Source organism: Anas platyrhynchos, chromosome 1 (genome assembly GCF_047663525.1).
Source record: "Anas platyrhynchos isolate ZD024472 breed Pekin duck chromosome 1, IASCAAS_PekinDuck_T2T, whole genome shotgun sequence".
NCBI classification, from domain to species: Eukaryota; Metazoa; Chordata; class Aves; order Anseriformes; family Anatidae; genus Anas; species Anas platyrhynchos.
In genome coordinates this window covers 130,927,827-130,947,515 of record NC_092587.1, presented here as the reverse complement: position 1 = coordinate 130,947,515, position 19,689 = coordinate 130,927,827, and the positions used below count along the sequence as shown (strand labels likewise).

General features: G+C 37.6%; 1 protein-coding gene across 7 annotated transcripts in view; it reads right to left on the bottom strand.

Moving 5' to 3' along the window:
- Positions 1-19,689, bottom strand: part of ARHGAP6 (Rho GTPase activating protein 6) — a 317,079-nt gene that overhangs the window by 17,336 nt on the left and 280,054 nt on the right. For all 7 annotated transcript variants that reach the window (XM_027447629.3, XM_027447624.3, XM_038173015.2 and 4 more), the window contains 6 exons: positions 16,282-16,538; positions 12,128-12,323; positions 9,307-9,362; positions 5,902-6,052; positions 4,662-4,810; positions 1,261-1,440 (listed from right to left, as the gene is read on the bottom strand). In XM_027447629.3, the coding sequence (XP_027303430.1) occupies positions 1,261-1,440; positions 4,662-4,810; positions 5,902-6,052; positions 9,307-9,362; positions 12,128-12,323; positions 16,282-16,538 (989 nt within the window). The remainder of the gene's footprint in view (positions 1-1,260; positions 1,441-4,661; positions 4,811-5,901; positions 6,053-9,306; positions 9,363-12,127; positions 12,324-16,281; positions 16,539-19,689) is intronic.

Sequence of the window (19,689 nt, the reverse complement as noted above, 5' to 3'; positions counted from 1 at the left end):
ACAAGAATATAAATAAAGCAGAGGATGTAATAAAAGGCAACACAATGTTAAAGAAAAGATGAGAAAACCACAAAGAAATTAATCTCAGGATAAGATCAACAGACGGTGCTCGTCATTGCTTTGTCATGCTTTCATCCCTGTTGAAATCTGGTAGACACCTTCTCCTTACAGTACCATGTGTCCACCACTCCCACATTCCCACAATCCAATCTTGTCCATCATCTCCCACCAACGCTGTATCCAGCACCCAGCTTTGCTGAAACACTAAAGGAGGTCTTCCACAGCATTCCTCTTCCTGTGCTGGAAACTAATCTCCTCAGTATATACAGTGCTGCTTAGTTTCAAGACACAACAAACAAAACTGTTTTCACCTTTCCAAGTAATCTTTTTTTGTTAAGATATTTATGTCTACTAAAGTGAAGACAGGGCGGTGCCCACCACTAGGTCTGACTGGCTTCCGATATCCTGGACTAGGGCTCTGCCTCAGGCACAAATCATGCAAAACTGAACTATGATTTCATAGACAAAAAAAAAATAAGGTCAGAGAATGAACTGACCAGGTCACTGCTAGGCTTTACCAGTGTAATTTAACTAAGCTGCATCTTCAGTAGGCAACAGTATGTAGAAATTATTTGGCCAAAACATGTTCAAGTCCAAGGTCACCATCCCTTCTATGAAGAACCTCCTTGCTTCAGCAAGTGAACAGAGAAGTACTCAAGAACAGCACACATTTATGCATTACTCCTCTTACCCCACTGACAAATAAAAAAGCTTTGTCCTTCCTCTCCATGTGACCAACAAGAAAATCTTTGATAAGGGAAGTTGTTCCTTAAATTAACCAAGGATCTCTTATCCCTGTAGAAAAATTAGCTCCCTGACTTCTAAACCTGTGAGATGAAAGGTCATTTTCAGTCTTGTCTTGAAAACTAATGAGCAATAATAATGTATTATTTACCATACGATTGAATAAACAATTCCATCATTTCATTTCTACATACAGAGGAAGATAATTAAGTAAGATAATATTCTCACTGACATAGGAAAAGTTCCTGGAAAGGTATAAGTACAAATTTTCAGTATTATCGCTTTCTGCAAAGCATTTGCCTTGACGGAAGACTATTTTGTTTACTAATACTAGTCGAGCTTAATTGAATGTTGTTTTCACAGTTTATTTAATCCTTGTCTATTTTAATGCCAACCAGGTATTTCCTCATTTAACTTAAAAATGCCTAGAAGTCACAGAAAGAAACATCCACCTACCATAAAAAGGGCTTCGTAGTTTTCAATCATCTTTTGTACAACAGCTATGATAGCAGTACTTTCTTCAGCTCGAGCTGAACTCTGAACTGTGAATTCTTTGTCTGTAGATTTCTGCTTGTGCAACAGGTTAGGGCCAAAGATCGTAGCCAGGTTAAGTGATGTCATTTTGTTCCCAGTAATCTAGAAAACAGAATAAAAAGGAGGTGGGGTCTCCCAGAATCTAATTTATCCAGAGATTTATGTATATACACAAATACATGCAGACAAAACATTTGACAGATGGTTCATTCATTAAAACCAAAAACAAGCGCTAATCAAAAATTTAACCATTTTCAGAAATGTGGAAACACTTTGTTTGGACATCTCCACAACAAGCACTGTGGATTTTCTTGACAAATTTTCAAATGGACTGGAGAAGAAGGTGAAAGTGCTGCCTGCTTTAATTCCCTGGAAGGTCAGCAGTGGTGTACTTCATCTGAACTTGGAGATACCGCCTCCCGCTTCACTTTCTTACCTTGTTACTGTCTCTTAAGACCCAATACTACGAATTGTTATTTTTTTCAACTGGCAATCATGATATGAAACAGATACAGTGAAGAAAAGCCAACTTTTCCAAGTTTAAAAAGTTAAACAGTTTGGATACTTGAGAAACATGCTCATTATTTTTATTACTATTTTCCTGATTTTTTGCTTGTTTCTGAGAACACACTGAATATTTACTTTTTTGTGGTTTTGTTTTTTACTTTCTTCTGCATCTACAACTCTGTGCCTAAAGAAGCAAGTGTAACCTGATTTTGGAGGAAGTAGAAGGGTAGGAACAAGTACTACACTAGACAGCAACTATATGAAAAACATGTCATAGAGGTTATTAAATCAATATTTTCATGTCAGATTTGTGAGTAGACTACTTTTTTCCCATTCTATTCATTTAACAGAGCAAAAGGCAGGGGTCATGTGCTTCTCTCTGTATCTCTACTTGGTTGCCATTCTGGGAATGCAGAAGATGATGCCAGCAGTTTGACTACATAAGACTGCGAGTGAATTTTGATAGCTGAACCAGTAAAACGTGAGGCTTTTTTTAAAGAACAAACAATATCATATGAGTTATTTTTTTCAGCTATATCTGAACAAATTAATTTTAAAAAAGGTCAGAACGAGGCACAAAAAGAGGCAGAAAATGGCATTTCAAGAAATGAGTGGGACAAAATTAATCCTTTCAAACCAATTTATATATATATATATTTTTTATAACATGGCATCTGCTGAATGTTCCAGTTGAATTTACAACTGTCTACTCACTACACCTTTTTTTTTTTTTTAAGCAAAACAAAACAACTAAAGCTCAACTAAATAGCACAGAGCTGATAGTTAAAAACAACAACAACAACAACAATTTTTCCTTTTATCACTACTTAATCTTGCAAAGACATCTGCACCAAATAGGTGCATAGTGGACAGTCATAACAAACATGTTATCACTTTTTCCAGCATGACTGTGTTTAAACACCCCCTATTGCACACCACCATGCACCCAGCTGTTTTTTGGGTGATCAGAGTAGTGATCCACCAAGGATGCGTGGGCACATGGTGTCTTGAGAGAGCCAGGGGTAGCCTCTGGCTGTGCCTGGATCAGCATGTGCAGGCTGTCTGCACAAACAGTGAGTCTTCTCTAAAGGGCAGTCTCGGGGCATCCCTTAAAAAGTGATGTAAACATATCAACTGAAATAAGCTGGATGAGTCATTTTAATAAAGTTCGTCATCTGTCTTCATCTTCATGAGAGAAGGGCTTTCGAAAGACATCATGGAGAAGAGCCTGTGTGCCAAAGCTCACACGTCTTCTTTCCACTGATAGCAAAATACAATCTTTTGCCCTGTATGCTTTTATTTACTTAATTATTAATGAATAGCTTAAGTAATTATGAATAGAATACTCTATTGCCTATAAAAGATATACAATTGCATGTAATATTCTTGATGCTTACAATACTGCCAAGGTGACTTTCATAAATTTGCCTTGCAATACCTGTAGCAGAGCTGATGTACTCTTAAGGGGAATGAAAATTCCTTCACTACAACTGTTTTGCCAAGCCCACTCTCTTAAGCAGCATCAGTCCTGCAATAAGATCCTCTCAGGTACGTTCCTCAACTGAGAGAGAACTCTTTGCTGGACCAAAGGGACCAAGGCCTTAGCCAGCTTATATGCACTATGTTTGTAAGTACAGTAAAACTGTTACAGGCTGCTCTTTTCCAATGCCTTTCATTATAGTGGTTTAGTTGTCTATCAGCTTATTGCTGAAGACACAAATAACAGCATTTGAAAGGGATTTAAACTGAAAAAGGTCCTGAAGTCACATGTAGCACATTTGAAGTTAGGACTTCAGGCAGAAATTCAGCAAAACTCAAAGTGCCTATTCTTGAATAGCAACCAAGTCCAAAAAGAGTCCAAAGAAGTCAGCAGTTTTCCATTTGGAAGACTCTTCTCCAGGTGTTACAGCAGCATCTCAGAAGTAACCTCAGAACCTCTCTGCTACAGACCACAGGACAAGGAAGTCCCTTCCACAGAAAAACTGGTACCATTTTGTCAAGAAGTGTCTGACTGCATCCTTCTCATTCAAAGAAAACAGAGTTGCTGCCTTTTGCAGAGCAGCCCACTAGTTCAAACATTTTCCTGGGAGAAAATGGGAAACCTGGATTTTCAGATCTTCTGTAGTGTGACTGTCTTAGATGCACACGTCAATGCTCAGAAGTACACCTAAGCAATGCAGCTATGGGTATTCTTCTCACTGGGGTTGGGTGCAGTACAGTCTCTCCACTGAATTTGTTCCAGAATGCAACAGTAGGGAGGCCATTATGAGAACAGGCAATGATGGACCTTGACTCCAACTGGTGATTAGGTCTAACAGTTAGAAGTGCACCCGTCCTTCATTTTTTTATTCTTCAGTACACAATTCACACAAGGAAACTAAGAGAAAAAAGAATTTAACTATGTCCAAAGGTCATATAAGAAAGCAAAAAGCAGAGAATGAAAAAAGAATGAAAAAGCACACTCTTGAATGCCTGACACTTTTCTATGGAGAAGAGGGCTGTATTTTTTCCATAGAATGTAACAGGAAAAAACAAAGGTGGAAAAAGGATGGACAACATTAAATAGTCTTAACAACAACGCCTATAATGTTGTGCATCTCCCAGAGAAAGTGCTAGATGCCTTACTGATTAAGTCATATAAAAATTAAACTCATGCTAAGAATGTAGTAAAAAACTAAATATCAAATGTGTGGACAAGAATAAAAAATCTCCCTCATCTTTCAGGGGTATGTCACATGGTTATTTCACAGCCTTAAAGATCTCTTTTGAGACCCATAATTAAGCAAAGTCAAAGGACATGACTGTTTGGAACTTACCTCTTGGCCATCTTTGTCTGTGGTGTCTTCTGCATGGCCAGCCACTGTGGAGAGGAACTGCAGCAGTCGGTGTAGGGTATCGCAGTTACAGGGAGGTAGGAGATAAATGAGAAGCTGTAAGGTGCTTAGCTGTTCATCTGGCTCTAATACTAAGAGGGGAAAAAATACATTCTAAGAAAAGTACTCCAACTAACCGAAAATCAGAACAAATATACTGTTCCCAGCCCAAAGGAAGACATAAGAATAGCTTTGTTTAATGATAATTTTCCTCGTAACATCAGAAGAAAAAGAGAAAACACTTCAAGGAAATACCAAAAGCACAACAATATTCTTATGGGATTTTTGCTTTGGTTGGTCAACATTTTGCTTATAGGTTCATAGGCTCTTCTCCCAGCCTATGAGAGCAAAATCCATGCTGCATACTCCATCACTGTCACTGAACACAAAAATTATGTGTAATTTTCTACATATTACATTCATTTTGGTATAGTTATGGGTTTACAGGGCACCCTTTGGAAGCGTTCCAGTAAAGTTTATGCTTTGGCATTATATTTTTTTTTATTATTTTTTTTTTTCTTCACAATTTCACATCTTACAGAGTCTGGGAAACTGGAAAAGCAGATAGAAATGCCAAGGACATTCTACACTTCAACCACCTAAAATGCAATGGTAGCCAGAGACAAAGGTGAGATAAAGTCAGGATCTCAGACATGAAGGCTAGAAAGAAGCTGAAGAACATACCAAGCAGCAGTTCAAGCCTGAATGGTCAAACTTTACATTTTCCCAATTCTTTGAGAGACTGGACCCAGGTTTTAGCATAAGCCAATACATTTGGAACTATTTAATACAATGTTCTGAGAGCCATTAACTACCATAAAACTTGAACTTTTGAAGCCAGGCTTTTGAAGCTAGACCATAATTTTGATCAGTAAATAGCAACAAAAACTAAGAGCATTCACAGTGCTGAGATACCAGGAACATTAATTCTATCATATATACCAACGTAAAAATAGGTATTAATAGATATATGTGAAATCTCTGTTCTAGTTCTCTGGATTAATACAGTATGAAAACCAAGGAAAGTCACCAGCAAATTATAAATATAAATATATATATAAATATTTGAAGTAAATCAAGGCTAGAGTATTAAATGCACAGAAAACACAATACAGTTAGTAGAGATTATAGAATTCAAACAAGCTTATCAAAAATCAGTAAATCAAGATGCTTCAAAGCTCACAGAGTGTGTTGATGAAAGGTGTATAAAGTTCTCTAGTGAGAAGCGGGTCAGGCATATCACGCAGAAATTCCTTTAATAAAGCAGCAACATCATGAATGCTGTGCTCTTCGTCCAGCACGACATCTATGCCTCGGTCAAACTCTTCACGTAACTGAAAAAAATCATGACACAAAATCTTAGTCACTTAACTAGCATATTCCAGCATAGAAGGTCTTTTAAGATGTGACCATTTTCACTTTCCAGATTGCAGAAATGGTTTTTGGTAAGGCTGAATATATAATTCACTTCTAAGTGATCATTATTAGGGAGATAACAAACACCACGCTAATACCTTTATGAGTTATTTCTATTTTTTTTTTCCCAGACAAAACTGTGTGTAAGTCAAAGGCATCAAACTTCCCAGAGGCAGAAGAAATCCCTCTCCCATATCCAATATGCCTTTCGAAAATATGGATGCCTGACTTTCTGAAGAGACTTCCCACCACCCATAGCAGAATACTTTCTTCAGGTTGAGAGCTCTATCCTTTACTCTTTTGTTATTTTTGAAAAGAGTCAAGATGTTTTAAAAATATTTCCTGGGAATACTTCATATCTTTGCTAATACTATGAGGTGTCATAATATATCCTTTCAGGGAATAATTATAAATCTTACTAAACACAAGGAAATTTGAGATATCAGCTTGCCTTACCAGGATTATTAAATGCACTTCAAAAAGGAAGAAAGAAGGTAAATCACAAGCAAACTATGTGTGATAATCTGAGAAAAATCTTGATTACAGGCAAATCTATGTTATGTGTGTATGTAGAATAGGTAGAGAAGGTAGAAAATCCCCATATTTTCTACATAATTCGTGCCATCATAATGAGCATGAAAGGCATTCTATAAAAAATAGAGCCTCCTTTCTAATTTATTAGGGTTATTATTGTTATTAAATTAGTCTTTATTAATAATGAACAATTACAGTATGAAGACCAGATTTTTTTCTTTATTCATCATTATGTTTTTGCCCACTGTTTTGTAGCCAAATGTTTTCCAGTACTGAGTTGGGGATTTAATTCTCAGATCATGTCTGCTCTTCAGACTGATGGCAAACATGGAACATCACTGTGGAGCACCACAAATTACTTCTATCCAGAAGATTACCCCCACAGATACTGCCCCAAGGCAACTGAGGAAATAGATTAGCACTGCATCAAGAATTTGGACTTCCCAAATAGCTGTCTGAATCACGAATTGCTAGTATAGCCTTGAATATAAAGCTCTTCTGGTCCATTATCTTCAGGGGCCTAAATGGATTGTCCTAATTAGCACAATATCAAATAATCATTGGTGGAACACAGCCACATTTCAGGCCCAGGTATCACAATGGTTAAAAAGCAGTACATTTCCATGTCAACCGTAGGTCTCTCAGACTTCCTTCACAGTTAATATTTGCAGACTTTTGGTAAGTACACCCAGTGAACTACCGCATCCACTGGACACGTGAGAGCTGGGGACATCCCTGCTGGGAGAGGGACAGGAAAGCACAGCTCCAGCCATGCCGCTCTTCAGCCTTGGGGTCTGGCAGCTTCACCAGCACAGCTGTCCTCCATGCACCCAGACTAGTGTAGAGGCCTGCCCTCCCTAAGCTCAGCAGTTATGCTCTGCTCATGCAACTGTATGGTTTCTGGGCACAAGCTAGTACCTGGCACCTGGGTATACCAGACTTTGATTCAGCACCAGCTCAGGAGCCTCGGTCCTGCACCCCACTAAATGTGAAAAAGCTCTAAGGTGGTTTGTAATAGACATGTTCTAGATTTTCCCTTCCTGCTCACCAATAAAAAAATCTGCTGGCACATGTACTCATTTATTTATGTATTTACGGCAACAGAGTACAGTTGAAATAGGACATTTTCTAACTGGGGGAGGAAGGGAAACAAAACTATGCCTGCTTTCTGTACAAGAAAAACTAATGAACAGCTGCGAAAGCACACCAAAATCTGAGTATTGGGTTTGGCTTTCCATGGTTCAGAAAATGAATGGAATTTTAATTGAATCCAGACTTTCCCATGTGTTCATGTTGACAGCATTTATTATTGTAGCTGCAAGGGCCAAGCTGATGCATCCATGTTGTTTAATAAAATAAATTAGTTCATCTAATTCAATAAATTAGTCCCTGTAATAGAATACATAAATACCCAAATCTCTTGGTTTCCTTAGCTTTTGAAAACAAAGTGAAAGAAAAACTGGTGAAGGTTAGTTATGTTTGAAGTAAGGCTTAGGTTACAAGCAAGTGATATAAGCTCCCTGCTTTCTCCCAGAGGTGTGATGCAATTGTACTCATCCCTGAATAATAAATGTTTTGACATCAAAACTTGTAATGCAAATTAGAGGCAACTTACTTTTCAATATTTTTTCTAGTACAGGGTTGATCTAACAACTGTGTCTGCAGACCATGAGTGTTTTCAACTTCGTGGTATATCATCCACACAGCAGTATTAACTGGTAGAGAGTAAACTACTAATCAGCAGGTTATACTGTTCTGCCAGCCAGAATCAAGACAGTTTATCTATTCATCATAACTCTCCAAAGAAAGCCAATCATTATGTTGTATATTTTTGCATCACAGAACCATTATTCCTGGGATTAGATGCAGCCAAGCTTTCTTTTGCTCTTTTCTATTTTGTCTTTTTGGTCTTAAAGTTCCTAGCAGGGGTATTTTACCATAACTTTTTGTCTTCTCTCTAAGCATCATACAACCATTAAGCACTATTGTCTACAGTTCTAATTCAACATGTATTCCCAGCTTCTGGGAATAACAATGCAAGAGCTAGGCTGAGGAAACACCCACTTCTGACTTTGTGGAACCTAACCGTACACCATCTTTGCTTTTTCAACATTTGGCTGAGGCTAGGAATTGGATGGGTCTGCTCTGACCTTAAAGTGGAACGGGTAAAAGAAAGGTGATGTTTGGGAACAGCAATCCGAGGGTCAAAGAGATTGTTCTGTACTTTCATATTTCTTCATACTGTAAGTTTTCTGAAAAAGATTTACAGTTTTGGTTTACTTTGGGAGCTGCTGCTGTTTCTGAGATGAACAAGCAGCCAAGATTTCTTTTTCCTGACAATGAAACCTTTGGAAAATTTCATCACGGTAGGCTATTTGGATATCCAACCCTTTGCTACTTCAATGGAGCAAAATATACAGTGATTGTTAATCTGTTGAGATCCTGAGAAGGATTTCACCAAGTGTTAAAGAAGACTAAAAATGGCCTGTTATGAGCTATCAAGAAATATAATAAAGTCACTAACACAGGAAGTCTGAAGTTCTCTGGGTGAAGGACTGGGAAGAAATCACCTAATGGAAAGCAGTAAGGTTATTTGTACCTTACCTGATGAGGGAAAAGAATATCCATATCTACTCACCTGTCTTACTCTCTTTTTTGAACTTCCAACTCTGAATATTCCTACTGTCTGGAGACCTGCAAGTAGAGCACATCAGACAACTGTTTTATTGTATGATTTTCTGCTGAAAGTTGCATTGACTCAAAGCAATCTGGGCTATGTGTGTACTTGAAAGAGTAAGAAAAAAAGGCGATAAAAAAACACACAACTTATTTCTTTACAAGGTTATACTTACCACACTGAGACAAAATCCCTGGTACAAGTAGCAACTCAGTGTAGTTTACCAAGATTGCAAATGGCATCTCTGTGACATTTCTCTTGATGCCATCTTCTTAGTGCCACTACTATTGTGTGAGGGACAGAGGTAATGCTGACAGTAAGACATGGCTCAGTGTTTTGAGGCAGCTCTTCCAGGACTGCCATCGAAGGACACAGGCAATAAAATATCTAAATACTTGAACACTGAGCTGTGTCTTTGGATTTGGGAAGCAGATGGTGTTTGGTTTTACCAGCTGGCTGTATAGTGCCTACCAATATGAAGTTTTCCTTCAAAGAGATGTAAATAAGTTGTTGCCTGCTATTCCAAGAGAAATCAGTTCAAACCTTCTTCTATCCTTGTAGATACTACTGGAATATCAAATAAATAATATGTGGTTGATGAATGGACACATATCGTCAAGTAACAGCAACTGAAATATTTGAGATTAAAATTCATCTTAGAGGTGCCACAGTCTTTAGCAATTAGAGTGTAAGTGGAAATCTTAGAGGCTTGAACAGCTGTGTATATGGCATCATTTTATAGAGCTAGACATCATTTCCAAAAAGGATGAGACCGTCTAAGCTTTGAAAAATTTATGGTCTAACAAAGGCTACTCAGAAATATTCATCTTCTCTACTGACATACAAGAAATGTAAAATAGCCTTGTAAAGCAAATGTTGTCCCCCCCCATAACAGCCATGAGGCTACACTACTTGCTGAAGATGTGTAGCTCCACAGTATGTGGAGTTGCAGATTCTCATCAGAAAAAAAATCAGGTTGGATTCTGCCTTTTAGCTTTGAGTCTCAACATGGCACCCCTCTTCAAAAATTCTTCTGTTTTCGGTTAACAGAAAGTTGAATTGATAGAACAACACAGAACGAATTTAGTAAACCCAGGAACATTGGCAGGGAATCATCTGAGATGGAGATACTCATATTGAGCAAAAACTGGAAGCTCGTTCCTGCACAAACATGCAGCATTTGTTTTACTCTAAGGGCCTGAAGGAAGTCAAACCTTTACGACTCTGGAACCTGATCCCAGGGACAGCAGAGAAGAAGAACTAGGCCAAAGGCCTTTATGGCTAAAAAAAAAATAATCTTTTATTTTTTAAAATCATATACTTCTGTAATCCACAGATACTTCTGTGGATTAAACTGAAAATTGAAGAACATCAATATTTACTCTAAATTATTTCTGATTATTGGGTACCACAGTGTACTCTTAGAAAATGCACAAAGAAACGTCCTAAGTTTTATTTAAAAGGAACTTTTAATATAAAGCAAGCATTTTAGTAAAAAAGTGTTGCATAGGAAAGTATCTTCATTATTTCAGTGGGTTAAGAGGATTAAGCACTTCATCACTAACGTTTAAATGACATTAAATCACAGTATCCAAAGGAACCTCAGCTGGATGTCTCTTTTTGCTGACTCAGACATTTTAATGTTCTCTGAACTCAGCTAACCTTACTAAAAGGCATGAAAGTCATTCATCTTAAACTTAATGATCCCTGTATTTGTCAACCATGATATCCCCTCTCTGTAAAAGGCTAACAATGACTTGCTTTCATCATTTTCCTTTATATATTTGTAAGCAACATGGTTTTCAATTATGTACTGTAAAAGCTTAGCATTGTTGTCTAAATTGCAGTCCCTCATCTGCAAAAGCCTTTCATTCAGAGTCAGTAAATGACTTCTTTCTGGTCACATTAGGCATCAAATGCATCATTTGGTGTTGCAGTCACCAGTACTTAATGGTTTGTTTATCATCTGGTCATGTGATAAGTCTGTCTTGCTGTGGCCAAGTTATTTCAATTCTCATGAAAAATCTTTACAAGACAAAGATATATTGGGAAAGATGTTGAACAGATACCTTGATTAACTATTGTTTCTGCATTACAGAAAGCTGGTGGGAGGTTTGCGTCTGAATGATCATGAAGACACAAGAAGAATATTGGCACAATTTTATAATTCCCTTCAGAGAGAGCAGGACTGAGCCTGAGGCTGGTCAGTAGGACTCAAGCCAGGGACAGGGTAGGCAGCCTGAAAGCCTTGTAGTGAACAGGAAAATACTTCTTGGAGCTTAATATAATTTAGTGTGGGATTTTTTTGTTTCTCTAAACCTCTATTTTCAAATGTTGTTTCTAGCTAAGTCTTGCACTGTAGCATAAACTGTTCATTTAGCTTTTGTATCTTAAGATCCACTGGCTGGTAAGAATGACTGGCTCGCACATTTCAGGCTTTCATTCTCACTGTATGGGTAAATCTGTGGGGTGTAAAGATTCATTCTTGCAGAGCTGAGCACTCCATTACTGGATGAATGACTTCCAAGAAAGTCTTTTCCTTCATGCTGAACAGGCCAGTTTGCAAACTTATAACACAGGTCTTCTGTTTGGGAGGAAATCATCTTCTAAGTAATTACTTGTGAGACAGGATCTTTAGCAAGAGGCAAAATAGGAGGGAAAGTGTCTGACTTTCAAAGATGTCCTTGCAATTTTAAGTATACACTTGTTTCTCAAAATACACGTTTATTTATACTATAGTAAAAATACATCTGCCACTCATGGGAAAATGAGATATTCTTACCATGTTTTTCCAAGTGCTGGCAGCAACTATCTACAAGCCGGGGAACCTGCCTGTAAATTGGGTTCAGGCTTAGTTTCTTATCTCTTGCTTTTTCTTTCTTGCTCTGGGCTTCTGCTGGCAAAGAGAGCTGGAGAGCTTCTAACAACCGTGACTGATTGTCATCAAGATCAGTAATAGAGTCCACAGACATTGCACCCTGTAAAATACACATGCATGGACAATCAATATGGCTGGAGAAACCTAAAGGCCACATTACTTCATCTGACAAAGAAAAAAAAAAAGTCTCCCTATTTTAAATGAACTAATATAAATATACACTTTGTTATGCTGCTTTCATAAAATAGTCAAGTTCTAATACCACTGTAATGGATGGAAAAATCAGGACAGTAACAATGCTATTATTACCAAACCACAAGAAATACAAATTAGACACTAAAAAAAATAAATGCTTTACATTCATTTGGCACACTTTTTCGTTATTGTAGAAGACTGGCTATACTCCAGGACAAGGATGAGTCAGGGTTTGCACATGCAATTCAGCCATATGGTGTTTATGTGCATGAAGGTATATATACATTTTTAAACCTGATTCCCTATTTCTTCCATATTTTGGGCAATTGTATCAGTGAAAATTACACAAACACCACATATAGTTGGCTAATTATTAGTAGTTGGCTAGCAATTGATTTGCTGTAGAGATTGAAATAAAAATGCATTATGACAAAGACTCACCAGAGGAGGTACAGAGATGATATTTTTTCAGTAATTCTACTTCATGCATCTTAAAATCATTAATATTCCAATGAAAGCTATGAACGTTATCGTTAGATTACAGGGAAGCACAAAGATTCAAGCAGTCAGTAAAGGACAAAGCAGCATGAGGTTTATGGCATTTCCAATGTTCACACTTGAAAATGAAGATTTTTGTTTCAAACCACAACATTACAGTTATTTCAAAACAACCTTTTCCCTCATAGTTGATCAATTGTTATTAAACTTACAAAGCAAAAGTATTTTAGGCTTATGAATAATAATAAAAATAATTAAAAATAAAAGACATTTTTTATTTCTCAATAAAATATATATATATTGTATAATATTTCCTTTCCTTCTGAAAAAAAACAAACAAACAAACAAACAAAAAAAAAACAGATATCATAACCTAAAATGCTGAACAGGTAACCAGCATGCTATTTTAACAAAGAATGAAAAAGTGTAGAATTTCCATTCAAAACTTTGCTGAGAACTCTAATTTCTTCAAAGCAAGATCTTCTGATGCTGACAGGCATTTCATAGACTGTAGGCAAGATCGTTATGTCTGTTAAATGGGACCCGTTCAACTGCTAGGGAATTACCAAGCTCTGGAACTATTGTCTTCCATCAATGTAGAAAACTGAGCATTATAAAAAATTCCATCTTGTAGGCAACTCAAATGAAATCCACTGAGATTTCAAATGAATTTAAAACATTTCATTTCATAACATCTAACTTATCAGGGTTAGTCCTGTTTCTCATAACTCATGGAAGACTTAGGAAAAAACACAGAGAAGTTTTTAGATAATTTTTTGTGACCCACATCTCTAAGCAATTACTAGACACTTTGGAATGCAACTTCAATCCTGATTTCTGGTGTTTCTCAGAAAAAACATTTGTTTGATTCCCCTTAACATTTCCTGTCAAAAAGAAAGAAACAAACAAACAACAAAAGAAAGAAAACAAACAAACAAAAACCACGGACATTCTCAGGCTGTGATCCGTTCTTGTAGAACTTCAAGCTGAACTATTTTCCTCTTTCCTTTTTAAAGATTTTGGGTTTCAGACATCAAAATCAGTTGACTGGCACTGCAAATCCTAACACAATCCTCACCACTGCAGTTCCCAGGCATCTCCTGTATGACAGTTGCCCACCTTTATACCTTGCACTTGCTGGTCCTTCCCTGCCTGCAAAACATCCTCACCTCATGAATCATTATTATCACAGAGTCACTTAAGTCGGATTTCAGATCCCTAAAATAGATGCAAATACAGTCAGTTCCCCATTATCCTTGGGCACTTTATCAAAATTGTGGATTAACTGCGACACTGAGCTGGCTTTAGGAAGAATGACCTTGAGTTCGGTAGCCAAAGTACAACACTACCTGGCCATACCAAGTGCAGGCCTGCTCCACCATGCTGAGCTCAGAATCTGAATAAACTGGGCAAGTGAGTGGCACAGTTACAAGGAGCTGAATGGCACATTTACAAACCACGTCTCCAATTTAAGTTTAAAACACTAGCATGGATTTTATGGGCAGGACTGCACTCTGTGCAGCATTTGTGTGAGAAACTGCATCAATTGCATGAATCAACTTTTTTTTTTTTTTTTAATAAACATTTGCCTTGATAAAGTTAAAGTAATGCAACTGAGAACACTCCAGAGAGAAAATGGTAGCTCCCTCCACATCCTACTCTCCACCTTAGCATACTCTTACTTCTCTGTAAGTGAACCTTGTGCTACTGCAGCGTCATGACTACGGACGGACCAATGGGTCAAGTTCAACACCTTGAAAGCTGCAATCTTGGTATTAAACCAAAGCTCCATAAAAAGCTTCTAGGAACTTGGTTCTGATGGACCTCTATTCCTTTTAGGTAACAAAGGATCCAGGTTCCTAATGCTTGCTGGCTGGTCAAATACAAGTTAGAGATCGTATCACACTTTGTGAAAAGAACAACAAATGACCATGTCTAGAAACACGAATCATCTTTCAGATGAAAACAGGTTTTGATGCCAATGGGTGTATACAGTGAATTTCTACTTTTTGTCAGTGCTTATGCCAAATGCTAAAAGAAGTTGGCAGATTTCTCTTCACACACATATTCAAGTGCACTTTGCACTTGTGTGTGTGTGAGAACAACTGCCTGTTCATATGGTCTGGAGAAGCCAATGGATGTGCACTACATGTTTATAATAATGCAAACATCTTCAAATTTCATGCCCTCAGCTCTTTGCAGACAGACTGTTGACACTTCAAGTATAACCTTCAGCTGACAGCTAGAGGGAAAGAAGGCAGGCTGTAGGGCTCTTGAACCTTCTCTTAATCTGCAATTTACTCCAGTACTCCAGATCCACCCTTCTACCCCTCTTAACAATGCATCTTGTAGAGCCCTATATCACATTTCTCTGAAGCAGGTTTTCTCCTTGGGAAAAGAAGGCTAGGATCTTAGGAAAATGTTTTATTTTCCAGTGTCTGTTCACGTATCCTGAATTCCTTCACAGATTACTTAACAGGGGTTTTTATCTAAAGTATTTTACTGTGCACTTTTATCTTCACTACAATATGAAATAAAAAAGCAATAATTTTAGAGCCTCTATCCTATGGACAACTCCACTAAAAAAAAAAAAAAGGAAAAAAAAGAAAACAAAACAAAACATTTATAATACTGCTACTAGCTGCAGCATTGGAAAACTGGAAATCTCTATGAGTTCAGAGCATAAAATTTACTTGCAAGAAACAGAACCCTGCAAACAAATGGTCTACCAGATACCTTTCTTGCGTGCAGGATTAACATTCAACCTAAAACACTGCACCGTGTTCTGCTGCCAAAGGCATTTTCTTAGCATGTATGCAAAAATTATTTTAAGGGCCTGGTACAAATGTATTCCAATAACTTATTTACCACTAAGGACAGGATTTGAATTAGGCCATAAGGACTTCTATTAACATTACGACAGATTAATAGTTAATTTATTTCTGAGTTTATGGAGCTAAATTAACAGAAGCATCTATATAAATATCAATCACACAGGTTTAGTCTTCTCAAGATGAAAAAATCATGTGGAAGATGGATGGAATTTATTAAATCTAAAAGACCTAAACATAAGGAGGTAGATATAGGGAGTGAGCGGGAGGAGTTCTAAATAATCTCTATCACTGAGATCTGCAACAGACTCACACCATTCATATGATCTTTTCCCATCAGCACCAGAAAAAGATCTCTACAGTGAGGGTTTTCTGGTATTCATCAGGCTGGCCTCCACTTAAAAGATCGTGGTTCAAACATGATGCAAAAAATATTCCACAATCCACAAATAAAAGTTTTTTTTTTTTTTTCTGCATCGCCTATACCCTCCACAGAGCAACAGGCACGTACGATGATGTTATGGGTGTACTTACACGCCTCCTTGCTCGTGGTGCTGGCTCCGGTGTGTTAGGAGAAGTGGATTCATTTGGTGTTTCTGAGGTGGAGCTGAGAGATGAGTTACTGCTGGAAAGCTCTTTGTTCTGCCTTTTTGTTCCAAACGGTAAGAGAAAAGCCACAAAATCTGAAACATCTTTTTGCTCTTCTCTCTGAGAGTCTTGCTTGAGTTTGTAGGCCCGGTCATTAGCAATCACTTGGGACAAGGGCATTCCAAAAGCCTGGGGAATAAATTCTGCAACAAAAAAGTTAATATTTACTGAACATCTGATATTTATTTAGTACAGAAAGAAGTCAGTATTAAGCTGTTAAAAAGAAAAACAATCTGAAGTCTCTTTAAATATATAATAATTCCTAGGAGGTACAGGACTGCACAACAATAACAACATTTAAACAATAAAATAATAGTGGACAAATGCCAGGTAATTGTAGTTCATGGTATCTGACTCCTGTTTCCAGTTGGATCATAAATGATATACCACACAGAATCTTGGAAAATCAATTGGGAACTGAACTAATTCAGATCTTAACTTCCACTGAAAGCAACTGGAAGTCAGGCACCTTTGGCCGTATCTAGATAGTGCAGATAGCCAGTGGGGGCTCTGGAAACCAAATCTTGAGACTGGTGAGCCTGGCTTAAATGTGCCGCAGCTCTCATGTTTCAGACCCTTTCACCAGATTGTTTCTCACAAATGCTGCAGGGCACTGAAGTCAAGGAGTATGGGCATGTGTGTGGGTCTCATGACAGGTCAGGAGGGTGTGCATCTACCTGTAAAGGGCGTTTGTAATTGCATCCACTACTCAGACTGAGCCTTCAAGGATAACGTTTTAATTATATACAAGAACTATACCCTTTTTGTAGTAGTATACACCCACTTCACATCAATATAACTGTAGAGTATATACATACATCAATATAAGTGCAATGTACAAAATCAGCATATACTTAGGTCTTAAATTTAAGAGTGGTCAAATGTTTTAAAGAACAGAAAAGTGTTTCACAGTGAATCAGCCAACATCTAACACTGAAATTCTCACCATTAAGTTTCTTATTTTTTCCTACCAAAGATTAGCAGAATCAAAACTACTGGGCCAGACTGCAAATCAGAACTGGTTTGTATTCAAATGGAATGAAAAAGAATTGCTGCTGAGCCTATTCATCATGGTGAAAATGGGTGCAGCTTCTATTAGGTTCCAAATTCAGAGCTGCCAGTATCAGGAGTAAACAAGGCACTAGAGATTAAAAGCTTTTACATATATATAAATACATATATATTATATATATATTCATATATATTATATATTAAAAAGTAATAAAAAAAAAAGCAAACAAAAGATCCTTACATATTCATCCTCTCTTCTGTTACAACCTTCTGAATGAATAAAGACCAAAGTTCCTCCCGGAATTCAGTGTGACTGTGTCTTTGATGACACTTTAAAATGTTGTCTATGTTTAAATTATTATTAAATTGACGTAAGACATTGGAAATAAGAGTATATTTTTTTGAATCTTGAGTGAGGGTACTACTATCTCAGTATATGAAAGAAACAAGGGCCTGTTCTGATTTGCTGAGAAACATTACTGCTCTTTAGAAGCATGAAATGTTAAGACATGAACTAACTTTGGTGACCAGATAAAACTAAATCAGGAAGTACCACATACCAAGCAAGTCTGAAGGTGACCAGTGAGTAGAATGACATCTAAAACTGTCTGCATTTAATTTAGGACAAGAAAGTACATCACCATATAAGTATCAAGCAACGCAGAGATGGCTAGTTCAAGGAGTCCAGAGTTAAGCTCATCCCCCCTACACCCTGTGGAGTATGACTATAAAATGACAAGATTAAGGATTATATATGTATGTATATATATATATATATGTTTAGTATTTTGAATTATTTTCTCAGTGAACATTTAAGACCATGTGCTTACTTTGAAAACTCGCTTGAAACACACATCTGCAACATGACTCCCCTTCTGACAGTCTAACCAGGTACTTCATTATGCCTCCAGTATCCCTTTCACCTGTCCCTCTACAACATTTCCTGACAAAGGCCACTGAGCCAAATGAAATCCTAAACAAGACTTATTTACCTGTTTTTGTCTCACATTTATACTTCAAATTGGGATGGGACAGCAGTACACAGCCCAGTGATACCCAACATCACGCTGATGCCACTGATCCTACAACACTGGGATCAACTGGGATGAGATTAGCAGGGGATGAGATTTCAGCACTGCTTCATTAAATGGATTTCATTACGATAGCCCTACTCCCCAACTTTGTTATGTAAAGGCTGCTATTTTGAGGTTAAGTGTTGCTCCTCCTCACAAACCCTCAGGTGTGGAATCCCAGGTTTTTAATTGCTCTTGTTCAACATGCCTGTAGAGCAGTGAAAGGACACAGAGCTTTGCTGTAGGCATCCTTCTCAGAGGACATGAACCACTTTCCCAGTTTCTCAATGTCTGGCAGAGATCGGGAACTGGATGAAAACCAACTGGCTGATTTTCAGACTAAATACAGATGGAAGTGATGCTGGCTGGCAGTGGTAATTACGTTACAAAATTGGCAAAATCAGTAACTTTTTGTTCATTTGTTGAAATCAAGAGAATGGGCTGCACCCACCACAGACCAGCTACAGCCTCAAGTTCCCAGCAAAACTTTTGTGTGTGGTATATAGTGGAGGGGAGTATGTTTTATACTCCCCCCTCTCCAGTCTCCTCAGAAGTATTCAATTCCAAGAACTTCCTTGTTGGACAGGTAATGACATGTCCATTAGAGTGAATGCCAGACCTTTTGAAGTTTCAGATTTGTTAGAAAACAGAGGAATTGCAGTGGTACAAAACCATGCAAACCCCTGAGGGAGTGTGATGGGGCAGTGACTCAGAAGTAAGTTGTGTAGATTTGAGGTTCTAGCCTCAAGATCCAGGTAAAAGTAACAACTGCCTATTTGCTGCTGTAGGGTGGGGATCCTTACTGTTGAAGGTGTTTCATTTGTATGAAGAAATGCTCTTTAGCGCAGAGGCTCAAATTTTAGTCTGTTGTATTACTATGTGAGTGCTATGGTCAGAAAGCTACTAAGTAAGTTACTCTCTGAAACCCCAATGAAAGTCGATCACTTTTTCAACTAGGGGAGTGGGCTGCTGAAAAAGAAATTTTGGAGACAACACTGTGTAAAAAATGGAAAAAATGTAAAAAATGGAAACAACCTGGCAGACCAGGCAATCATTTTGTTTTGAGTGTTTACTCAATACAATATTTTGTTTTGAGTGTTTACTGGCACAAGAGACAGTTTGCTACTCTGGACAAGTGCTTCATTTCTCTGAAAGATGGACAAGAAAGTCCATCTTGCAGCTGAGGAAAATTTCTCTACAAAATTTTGAT